Below are 12,749 nucleotides of genomic sequence, written 5' to 3'. Positions count from 1 at the left end.
CACAGTGGATTCCTGAAAGACACACAAAGTTCCAAATTTGCTATATTGCTTCAATCAATGTGCTATATGTCAGCTTCAAATTCAGTTTATTAAATGTTTTTGTTTAAACCTAAACTTGCACACTTGAATTTGCAACTGATGTTCTTGCACAGCTTTAAACACAAGTTTTCTGTCAGAGAATTGTAACCCTATTGGGCAACTTCAATACTTCTCAGTTAGTCATACTGACTACCACACTGTTGTACTACAAGTTAGTGCATGTCACAAATTTGGTTTAAGGGAGCTGAAACTCCACCCTTCCAAATAAGTGTATACAAGTATTTTTTAATTAATTATTGAATACATCTAAGGGCTTTCTTTTCTTCTTTTTGCCTTAAGTATTCCATACTGCAAAATACTGTCACTGGCCATCCGATTTTTTTCTTAAAACTGACTTATTTATTTAGAGATACAGATATAGTGTGGAATAGCCCTTCGAGCTATGTGTCCAGCAACCCCTGATTTAAACCTAACCTAATCATGGGACCAATTAACCTACTAACCGGTTTGTCTTTGGACCGCGGGAGGAAACGGGAGCACCTGGAGAAAACCAATGCATTCTACGAGGATGATGTGCAAACTCCCTAGAGGACGTGGGAACTGAACTCCATCAGCCCGAGCTGTAAACTTACTTACCTTTAATACCCAGATAAATGTAGCTTTAGGATCCTGGAAACAACAGCAATAAGAACACCTTCACAAAGATTGCAGTAATCCAAGAAGCTAGTCCATCAACACTCTACCAGCAGTATTCAACAACAGGAACTTATTTTTTTCCAACAGTTTTTTTTTTCCCTGGCTGTCATGCATATACCCCAAGACTGAATCAAAAGAAAGAAAACAATTAAATAGCTAATTCAAAATACTCTACAATTATGAATGTAGTCACCTATCCAGAAAGTGATCACAATTATGATATTCAAGTTGTAACAACACAAGTCTCATATTGGTATCAATAAACTGCACGCCACAAATTAATTGGTGAACAATTCATCAATTCTTCTAATTATCTGGAAAATATCAACTCTTTCAAACTCACAAAGACTGATTTTCTTTTCCAAACTTAAATATAACTAACCAAAGTGCTGTAAAGAAGAACGAACCACATACCTAGCCTTTACTGATCAATGCAACAAAGTTAGTTGGACGTTAAAGATGAATAAAACACACTAATCATAATTGAAAATAAAAACAACTTTTAATAGATTTAGTCCCGTTCCATTTTTACTTATTAAATTGTCTTTTATGTCTTTATATAAATCCATAGACTCAACACAACATTCCAACCGAGTATTAAAAATATAACAAAAACCTGGAAATGTCAGTGTTAACACATTTAATGATGGAATAGAGTAGTGATCTTCTATTCTGTAAGGTCTCCAAAATTTTGAATTGAAATGCAACAGATCTCAGTAATTTTCGACCTTTCTCTTTCTCATTCCAATCATATTTCTTTCTGCTGGATACCTGAAGATATTGAAAACATCCTATACAAAATTAAGCCCATCATGAAATAAGTTACTGAATTTGAAATTGTGTCTTTTGGTTTATGTAAATTATTTTGCCCACTTCTGTTTCTTTTCCTTGTTCTTTTTCATCCGTTTCTTCTCCAATCGGTGATCGCCTTTCGCCGTTGAATCTTGTTTTCTTTTGCCACTAAAAAGGTTGAAAAAATTATACAAATTGACCATGTGTTCCTATTGAAAACTATATCTCAAGAAGAGCAAGTTTGTGAAACAAAAGAATATCTCACTGTTTGCGAGTTATTTAAAGATATTAATGTTTCAGGAATAATAAAGCACTTTGGAAATATCCTAAGGTCATGAAATGGAACTTATAAATTTGTGTGTTTGGACAGAACATAATTTACTTTTGATGGGTGCTGCATGTTGTCTCATTTCTCTGAATCCCCTTGACATCATACATATACACTACATTTTGTAGAACTTCTATTTTCTCTCACCCGCATTCTCCCTTTGAAGAAGATCTTTCCCTGATACTATTTGACTGTAGCAGTGTTCAGACTGCTCATTCTATCAACACAGTGATGCTTCAAAAAAAATTCAGCAGACAGGTAAGCGTGTCACCTTTGAATGCTGATAACTGTGGCATTCTTTCCTGTTGTCTTCAGTACTTCATTCCATTCATCGTCATTGCCACGGATCATATACCTGGTTAACAAAATTGATATTAATGTCTGCAGCCCGGACCAAGCAATACATCACATCTCTACGGCGCAAGCAGAGGAAAAGCATGAAAGATATCAACCAGCTTCCTAGAGTTCAGGATATAGAAGTTGGCCATCAAGAAGTTATAAAAAATTTTCATTTTAACAGTAAGTTATAATGAAAACCAAAGTTTGTGTAAAACTGATTAGTTGCCAATAATCACTTAAGTTATATAATTAAAGGTTAATCCAAAAGAGACTTTTCACACCCATGCAAGATGAATACGTAAGAAAAAGAGTCTACAAAATAAGGCATCATGATGTAAATTAAGCCAAATATGCCAGAACTATAATGGATCAACTGTAATGGGCAGAGTACCGTAATGCAAATGGAAATATTAAAACACAAGGGACATGTTCTTTAAAAGATAATTCTTGTGTCCTAAAGTGGCTAAGGGAGGTTAAGCCATACAAACCAAGTTACTAACAAACAGAATCCCTGACCTGTTAAGTTTTTCTAAATGAGCACAATGAAAGCAGTGCTGTAACAGCATTAAATACTCCCAGGCTTGTGTTGGAAATAGGCCGGGGGCTTGGTCTCCTGCAACTCAGCACCCCCTGCTGGAAGCTGAGCAAACACAGGTGGAGCTTGGATGAAGATGTCAGAAATAGAGACTACATTCTCAGGATAGTTCGACAGATGGTTAGTACTAACATGAGGAGAAATTCTTTCATTCACAATATTTTGATTCATTGAAAATGTCTATCTCAAAAAAAAACAGCTCAGTCACTATGTTCCATAAATACAATGCTGCTTATGGATAATTACAATATAAGGGGATAGGGCAGTGGAGATGATCAGTCATGATCTCACTGATTGACATAACAGGTTTGAGAAGATCTATGGCCTTCCTTTGCCTCTATCCTATGTTCTTAATTTTCTAATATTCACCATGAAGAAGTCCCCTTTGATAATAACTGCTTAGTCAATTACATTATAAAAGCTATAACGGATTTTAATCAAAAATGGTCCAAGAAACATCTGGTTAGAAACCCACCTTCTCCCCTTACAGATGCTTGAACTAATAGAAATATATTTACCTGACAGAATACAAATTATATCAACTACAATCATCTTCACCTGATCAGGTTTTCAATATTAGGCAAGTATTAAAAATTCTAGGGTTAAAACTCCCGATTATCTTACCCCAACCACACAACAGTCAAAGCAAATGTTATGTATTAAAGTTTGTAAACTAGGATAGAGTCCAAGTAGCTTCTATAAATTACCCTTTATGCTTCTAGTTAGAAGCATAAAGAACACCAAGTTCATCAATTTGAATTCAATCTCATCAACACAATCTTACTGAGTTAGATCTATTCCCTTCAACTTTTCAACTTCCTGCTTGTGTTTTTCTTCAAATTCTTTTGCTGCTTCCTCCTTTAGAAAGAAACAACAGTATCAATACAAGATATTTAGAAAGGTGCTACATACCTGGTACGTAATCGTCTTTTCAAATAAGTTGGAGATAAATTACTTTTAAGTGATATTTACTTGTTTTAAGGATATTTATCTAAAGCAATACACTAAATTTATTATTTCCAAGTATTCACTCAGACTTATCATGGCTAAAGGGATAACCTAGTGCTGATCTAGTGGTAATTGACTGCTGTACCTCTGATAAAAAATGATACGTTATGGATTTATAAATTTTAGCCAAACATGGTTAAATGCTTTTCTTGATAATGAATCAAGCTGAATAAAAACTGATCAAAGTTTCTTGGGCTTATTTGGACACAAATGGATATATCAAGAGAGAGGCAATTCTGTCCATCACCTCTAATATATACAATTATTGTATTATAAAAAGGTGTAGCTAGGCAAAGGACATAGATGGGATTATTCACCAATAGAGATGAACCCAAAGTGATCATTTTCAGACTGATAGCAGAGTTGAATTTCATTCAATCAATAAGAAATACACCAAATTTGCAGCTACAATTAAAGTTGTGCCAGATTACATTAGATTACAAGGACCACATAAATACATGACATTTTTATAATATTTTATATTATTTTTGTCACATCATGGAAATATTTCATTTATTTAGAAATACGGTGCAGAATACGCCCTTCGAGCCACACCGGCCAGCAAACTCTGACTTAACCCTAACCTAATCAAGGGACACTTTACAATGACCAATTAACCTACCAACTGGTACGTCTTTGGGATGTGGGAGGCAATCAGAGCACCTAGAAAACCAAGGGGTCTTGGGGGAGAATGTACAAACTCGTTACAAGCAGCGGCAGGAACTAAACCCAAGTTACTGGCACTATAAAGTGCTACACAACTGCTATGCTTATTTTATATTTTGTGTGTGGATTAGGATAATTGTATAAAGCTTTAAAGAGAGTAATGCCTCAGGGTTATGCTGCTCTGCCAGACATCGTCACAGAGTTATACAGTATAGAGGCTTACACTTTGGTCCAACTCATCCTATCCAACCAAGAAACCAACTTAAGCTAGTCCCATTTGGCCCATATCAGTCTCAATCTTTCTTATTCATGTACCTGAGAAAATGTCTTTTAAATGCTGTAATTATACCACAAAAATAAGGTTAAATATAAGGCTTTTGTGTTAAATGTCTACAATTATATCAAAATGCAGTCAAAGAAATCATGAGTTTCATTTACTGCATATGAAACTATTTACTCCTAAACAAGTCGATCAGCACATACCAGATCCTCAGATAGTGATTTGACTGTAGGTTCCATGACTACCTCCTTCGCAGTAATCATTTGCTGTTCCATATCTTTCTCCAGGATGCGACTGAAGAGCTAACACACACAAAAAAAAAACAAAGTCTATTTTTCCAAAATATTTTCAACCAACAATATGGGATAGATGTAATTTTGCTCATCAGCTTCCAGATTACTAGTCATTTCAAATTAAATGTTTTAGGTACAATATTTTCAATTTAAAGGTAGCATAGAGAAAGATGTGATGTTAGAAATAAGTTGTTAATTGACACCGTATTTTCAGTAAACATTTAGAGCATCACCTCCTGACCCCAGACAAAACTTCATTCTGCAATTACCATCAAAATAACAAAAAACTTGTCTGCATTTTATAATTTGTTTATTATCTTGTTGATCCAGAATTCGACATATGAAGATCAAAATATATTTCGATGGATATGCAAGCCAAAGAGAAATTTTTGACAAGTACTGATCATCGTTAACTTTGTTACAATGGCAGATGACTCTTCAATATACAACTTTGCAGAAGGTGGTTCTGCAATAACATTCTTACAATTGACTACAAAGAACATCGTTTATCTAATGATTCAGTTACCTGGACAACTTTGCGGATTAATCGGTTGAAAAGACCCATTAATTGACTACTCGGAAGATCAATTTCCTTCTCCAGCTGGTCAATAGATTTGTGTTGAAGTCCAATACCTAGTAGTAATGCCTTAAAACAGGATGAGGCCACACATGAATTTAAACTCTTGCTAAGTTATTTTCCCATTAAACTTTTCATTTTACAACACCAAGTAGAAATTATTATTAACAGGTAATCTGTAAATTTTTCTGAAAATAATTGTGATTGTTATTACAAAACTCATCTAAAACCTTAAAAACCCTCCCTCAAGAACTTAAACACAAGAGATTCTGCAGATGCTGGAAATCCAGAGTAACACATGCAAAATGCTGGAGGAACTCAGCAGGTCAGGCAGCATCTGTGGAAAGACTTTCTTATTCTGGCTTCTTCCCCATTCTTTCCCAGCACTGAAGAAGGGTCTCAGCCTGAAACGTCAACTGCTTATTCCTTTCATCGATGCTGCTTGACCTGCTAAGTCCCTCAAGAACTTGCTCTAATGCCTACACATTAGGACAGAATACTGTGCCAATCATGATATGAATCAGGAAAATAAGATTAAAGAATGCAGTAGTATTATCAATATTATCACAAATTCCCCAAGGGGAATGGTTATCAACATTAGGGCTTCAGCTGTTCAATTGAACACAGTGGGAATAAAATGCCTTAAATACTTTTTTAAACTTAAGTCAGCACTTTTCACGCTCAATATTACCACGCTGAAGTGTGAAAATTTCACTGCTGGCAATCACTCTAAGATCTAAACACATACAAATTAGGAGGCCTCTTGACCCCTCCTGCCTACCCTGCCATTTAATATCATCGAAATTTGGTTGTAATCTCAACTCTATTTTTGTATCTGTCCTCAGAAATCTTTCACCCTACCTTGTTTATCAAGAATCTATCCATCTTATTTACCAATGAACTATGTTCCCCAGCACCCAAATGAATCATTGGACATCTAATATTGAGCTCCAATCCAATCTTACTGTCATTCTGTAAAATAACTGTCTTAAAGTTTTGTTTTAAGATTTTCAAACTTCACATCTGTACTCATTCATAGAAACTAAGTGTAAATGCTTCATAACTTAAAAAGAACTGATGGAAAATGTTAGGTTTGAGAATCCATTAAAATTAGAAACACTGGGTGCAAAAATGAATTATTCATGTCAAATAATGTGAACATAATCCATAAGCTGAAAATTAGTGTAATACGTACAGACTGTGCAACAGATAATGAGATATCATCAAGCTGGTTCAAAAAGTAGAGCTGAGAAATACAAGGGATCATATCCATGATTAGGTGGTAGTCCACCATATTCCTTGAGTACATCTCCAAACGTTTCAAATCATATGGTGTAAATTTAGCTTCCAGCTGAGATCTGCTTAGTGCTGAGAGAGAGAAAAGTATATAAGTAAAATCAACATATGCATAGAAAGATTAATTTTAGTGTATTGGCCACCACAGCATCCAAGCTACACAATTAAAAAAAAGCATTTAAAATCTATCACTTAAAGTCCAAGCTTATTTTGCATCCCTGGAATATCTCCTTTGGTTGAGAAAGTTGACAACCTACTTAAATTTTAAATGCAATTCTCATCCCAATGGGCAGAGAGTAAACCAGTAATGCTGAACTCTATATTGGGAAATACATAAAAGAACATTAATGACTGTAAGTCAGTAGGGTATACAAGATGTGCCCTACACCTATATTTGGCTAAACAAGATGTTAATGGGAGGTTGGAGAGGCTAGGGAATGCATTCTACATATATTTTTCTTTAATAGGTTATGCCAGAGATTGAAGTAATAACCTTCAAAAACAAATTAATAATCCATTTAAAAATGTCTTGTGATAATTATTTTTGGAACATATTGTGAAAAGAAGCATAAAATAACTACTATAAACAAGTTAAAATGTTCAACAGATTTTAATTGTCATGTAGATAAGGTTTATCTTAATTTTACATTTTATGTTATTATTAAACAAGCAGGAAAGGGCATCAAGCTTACTCCTCTGGAAGACAGCTACAGCTTAATCTTTCAAAAGTCTAAAACCACATATTGAACTCGGTGTTAAACATTCATACCTCAAATGAACAAAAACTCTCAAGATACCATACTTTTAAAATGGTTTGATTAATTTAAATTCTGTCACAATGTTCTAACCAGCTAAAATATTCTGGGTTCTCCTCATCCATGGTATTTCACTATTTATAAATTTCAAACAGTTTACCCCTTGTGTCTCAAAATTAATTTGAACGAAAGACCTTTGGAATCTTAACTCTCGCTGTTCTATGCATTTTGCCTAAATACCATCAACTGCATGAATGGAAAAATAACACAATAGATACAATAATTTCTCCTTTGAGAAGAAACTTACAAATAAAATGTGTCCTTGAGGCACTGGTGCAAAATACGCCAAAGATTAACAGCATCCTGCTCAATTACTGAAATGTAGTTCTCTAGACACCAAGAAAGTTTTGGGAGTGGACATGCACGCAACCAAAAATGAGTGGTTATCCAGTTAACTTCAGTCAGGAATTTAAAAAGGTGAAATTATTGCACATACACCAATCATACCAAAAGCCTTCACTGTTGACATACAAATTCAAAGCTACACCTGCATCAAAGTATCTGAAGTAAAAGCAACCCTGTAGTAATATCTACATTGTTGTTTAACTGTTGTAATTTATACTAACTGCTCAATCACCTAAACTACTGAGTATTCTACAGTGTATTCACTTGTTATGATTATGCTTGTCACTATACTTATGAAACAATTTTCATGAACAAAATGCTTGGTTGGTTACTTACATTGTTTTGATTCCTCTTTCATGTTTTTATTCTGAAGAATATTCAGTGCCACAGAGGGAGGGAACTTACTGAACTGGTAGCCGAGGAGAGACAGAAACCGTCTTCGAAAATCTGTGCAGAGACCATTGCAAGTTTATCCATATATTTGCACATTCAATCAGATTGCTTCAACACTGTGTCCCTTCAAAATATTACTTTCCACTGCTTTTCAAACCACACTTGTTATTTTAAGCCTGTATGATTAATAACATTTATTGCTTGTGCATCAAAGATATCATTTAACATTAACTGAATAGTTTTCTGTTCACTGGTTGAAAATAGAAATAACTGGTGACAATTATTTGGTTAAGCTTCTATCCATGAACTCATATCTGCAAGGAAATGTAATTGAAAATCACTTCTGATTTGAAAGTTAGGGGTGTTGTCGATAGTCTGGAGGGTTGTCAGAGGTTACAGCACGACATCGGTAGGATGCAGAACTGGGCTGAGAAGTGGCAGATAGACTTCCACCCAGGTAAGTGTGAACTGGTTCATTTCAGGAGGTTACATTTGAAGTCAGAATATAATGTTAATGGTAAGAATCTTGGCAGTGTGGAGGATCACCGAGATCTTGGGGTCCATGTCCATAGGACACTCAAAGCCGCTGTGCAGGTTGACAGTGTTGTTAAGAAGGTGTGTGGTGTGTTGGCCTTCATCAACCGTGGGATTGAGTTCAAGAGCCATGAGGCAATGTTACAGCTATTAAGACCTTAGTTGGACCCCACTTGGAGTACTGTGTTCAGTTCTGGTCACCTCACTACAGGAAGGTTGTGAATACTACAGAGAGAGTGGAGGAGATTTACAAGGATGTTGCCTGGATTGGAGAGCATGCCTTATAAAAAAAAGTTAACTGAACTTGGCCTTTTCTCCTTGGAGCGATGGAGGATGAGAGGTGACTTGACCTGATAATGGTGTATAAGATGATGAGAGGTGTTGATCGTGTGGATAGCCAGAGGCTTTTTCCGTGGGCTGAAATGGCTAACACAAGAGGCATAGTTTTAAGGTGCTTGGAAGTAGGTACAGAGGAGATGTCAGGGGTAAGCTTTTCACACACAGAGTGGTGGGTGTGTGGAATACACTGCCAGCAAAGGTGGTAGAGGCAGATACAATAGGGTCTTTTAAGAGCTTCTTAGATAGGTACATGGAGCTTAGAAAAATAGAGGGCTATGCACTAGGGAAATTCTAGGCAGCCTCTAGAGTAGGTTACATGGTCGGCACAACATTGTGGGCCAAAGGGCCCGTAATGCACTGTAGATTTCTACATTTCTATAAAGTTCAGATCACAAACACAAAATATTTGCACAAAACTCATGTACTACTTTAGCAGTGAGCGTTGTGAATGCGATCAGAATGAGTGAGGAACAAGTGAGAAAAATTTCCAAGAAGAAAAAAGATCCAACAATAACTAAGTCAAATGAAATTGGTTATCACTGATCAAAAACTATCTGGGTAGCAGACAACCTTCCAGAGGGTAGTGCAGGAATCCTCCAGAATCGTACCACTCATTCACCAACTGTTTTACAATGTTGAAAGTAAAAACAAGTCAAAGTAGTACAGGTGAGAATATGACACCATGAATTACAGGAATAAACAGGATGGGAGATGGTTCACAGTAATGATGAAACAAAGTAGCTTTTGGAGACCTAACAGTTGAAAGACAAGAATTTTCAAAACCACTGACATTGCCTTCTAAGTTATTGAGTCAAGAATATGCAGAGGGGACACAAAATTCTGCAACGCAAGTAGTGCAGTCAGAAATCATCATCCAGGTAGAAACCAAAGACAAAAGGGAAAATGGACAAGGTCCTACAGTCAAAGCATCAAGTAGTAGGGGTGACATTTAAAAAAAGACACCAAAAGACATCAATCCCAATGCTATATATTACAAGTAGCACTGGAAGCTGGGTACCTAACTCACAGATAGTGCTTGGTAAGATGTCATTTAGTGCTGATTTCAATGGATACTTGGGTAAAGCATTTCAGATGAAAAGAAAGAAGGGATGAGCAAAATAACAGCACAAGTTTAAAACAGGGCCCCGGTGCTTGGGCACTCAGAGGAAATGTGGGAAACAGGGCCTCAGCGAACTTGAAGAGAGCAGAGGAAAATCACTTGGTGAGCCAGATGCCAAACCATCCAGAGTTGCAAACAACTGGATGGCAGATGATCAGTTTTATTATAATCAGAACAGATGGTAAATGACAAGCAGTTGAATGTGAATTTTGAGTGCTTGATTAACGACTGCAGAAGGCAAATAAAGTTGATGAGTTGCATACATATGGCTATGATTGAGAGGGAATAACAGAAACTTAGCTTAAAGAAGAGAAAAATAGGAATTCTATTTTTTTTTGTGTGCTAGCAAGGGGAAAAAAAAAATCAGAATTTGCAACTACATTGCAGATCTTAGAATAGCTTTTGGATGTCTTTAGAATACTGGAAATCCTGAAACTGCTATCAATAATTTGTTATGAGCCTGTACTACACTTATTAGAAAATGCAGCAAGTATGTTAGAATTAAGCTTAACTACCCAGAATTTATATTATGAACTTGTCAGTAAATTACACCCAGGTCCAAACAGCCACAAGGGGAGCCAAGAATGTTTCTCCTTGAAAAGAAAGGCTTAGCTAAAGGAGCCTCAGGAAGGAAAATGGTAATTTAATATAACTTTCAAAAAGCCTGTTAGCTTAAAAACTTCCAAATATAAATATTTGCAGTATTTTTAATATCCGCTAATATGTCAATTTAAAATGTTTGAAATTCAAAAGGATTCTTCTTTTGAGCTTTTAGCATTTACGAGGGGTGATTGATAAGGTAGGAGGAGATGAGTTATACAGCTCTCGTTACATGCACATGCAGGTCAACTCTTTGAATGATTATGCAGAAAATTTGAAGTTAATAACTCATCAGGGGGTGCTTGATAAGTTCGTGGCCTAAAGTAGAAGGAGATGAGTCATTAACTTCAAACTTTCTGCATAATCACTCAAAGAATTGACCTGCATGTGCATGTAACGAGAGCTGTATAACTCATCTCCTCCTACCTTAGACCACGAACTTATCAAACACCCATCTGTGGACACTTTCTGGAGGTCCAAGATCCGTATGCTCCACGAACACTGGACTAAGTGTGTAAATGTAGGAGGGGACTATGTTGAAAAATAAATGTGCTAGGTTTTCTAAAATTGACTCCTTCTACCTTAGACCACAAACTTATCAACCACCCCTTGTATATTCCCTCCCGGTGGAAGGAAATATTTTCCTATGGTGGGAGAGTCTAAGACTAGTGGACACAACTTCAGAATAGAGGGGCATCCTTTTAGAATGGAGATGAGGAGAAATTTCTTTAGCCAGAGAGTGGTGAATCTATGGAATTCTTTGCCATACACAGCTGTGGAGGCCAAGTCTTTATGTATATTTAAGGAAGAGGTTGATAGATTTTTGATTGGTCAGGGCATGAAGGGATATGATGAGAAGGCAGGAGATTCGGGCTAGGAGGAAAATTGGATCAGCCATGATGAAATGGCGGAGCAGGCTCGATGGGTCAAATGGCCTAATTCTGCTCCTATATCTTATGGTATTCGATTATTTTTGAACCTCTCAGAAATATTTGTAGTGCTTCATCGCAAGGTTCCAAGGGGCATGAATAAACTAAACGTCATTTTTTGTTACCTTTTGTGGGGCGGGGGGGGGGGTTAATTTTTTCCACGCCGCATTTATACCTTCAAAGCCTGACAATACAGCAGGTCTTGCCACCAAAAATCCTCCCTTTGTTTCCAATATTCCAAACAGAATCAATATAGCTAGAATTATTATCTTCCCACCTGGAGATTTGTATCACAACAAATGCTTCGTCAGAAAGGTTGAAGCAAGGAAGGAAGAGATTAAAATAATTAAAATACCCTCAACAGCACTGGACGGAGATCATGCAGTAGAGAAAGATCAAAGACGGAAATATTTGGTTAGAATAAAGGAAGAAAAGAGGAGCTCTTTTAACTTTTTTTTTCTATACCAACAGTTAATAGTTTGGTGAAGAAATAGGTTAATAAGCAAATAATCAAAAGGAGCAATCACTGGGATAGTTCTACTAAGTTGAAAGAATGTAAAGGGAAAGGGGAGAGGGAAGAAATCCCCAATATCCATTCAAGGGTATTTCCTTGGTCTGTGTATTTCTAGCCCAAACAAGGAAGCAAGCAATACTGGATCTAGTTTTGAGGTAATAAGGTTGGGCAAGTGAAGAATACTTCAGCAGAACAGTATTTGGAAAATAATCATAATATACTTAGAGAAACAGACAGGAAGCATCAACAAT

General features: G+C 36.2%; 1 protein-coding gene across 2 annotated transcripts in view; it reads right to left on the bottom strand.

The window, feature by feature from the left end:
* Positions 1-1,223: 1,223 nt before the first annotated feature.
* The window catches only part of nat10 (N-acetyltransferase 10), a 62,247-nt gene continuing 50,721 nt past the window's right edge, over positions 1,224-12,749 (bottom strand). For both annotated transcript variants that reach the window (XM_072272657.1, XM_072272659.1), the window contains exons 23-29: positions 8,406-8,516; positions 6,809-6,981; positions 5,563-5,682; positions 4,947-5,045; positions 3,574-3,647; positions 2,127-2,210; positions 1,224-1,695 (exon numbers count right to left, since the gene is read on the bottom strand). In XM_072272657.1, the coding sequence (XP_072128758.1) occupies positions 1,596-1,695; positions 2,127-2,210; positions 3,574-3,647; positions 4,947-5,045; positions 5,563-5,682; positions 6,809-6,981; positions 8,406-8,516 (761 nt within the window). In that variant the 3' untranslated portion in view covers positions 1,224-1,595. The remainder of the gene's footprint in view (positions 1,696-2,126; positions 2,211-3,573; positions 3,648-4,946; positions 5,046-5,562; positions 5,683-6,808; positions 6,982-8,405; positions 8,517-12,749) is intronic.

The sequence above is a fragment of the Mobula birostris genome, chromosome 11 (genome assembly GCF_030028105.1).
Source record: "Mobula birostris isolate sMobBir1 chromosome 11, sMobBir1.hap1, whole genome shotgun sequence".
NCBI classification, from domain to species: domain Eukaryota; kingdom Metazoa; phylum Chordata; class Chondrichthyes; order Myliobatiformes; family Myliobatidae; genus Mobula; species Mobula birostris.
The sequence above is the reverse complement of the archived record's forward strand: the minus strand, read 5'-3'. Positions and strand labels throughout refer to the sequence as shown.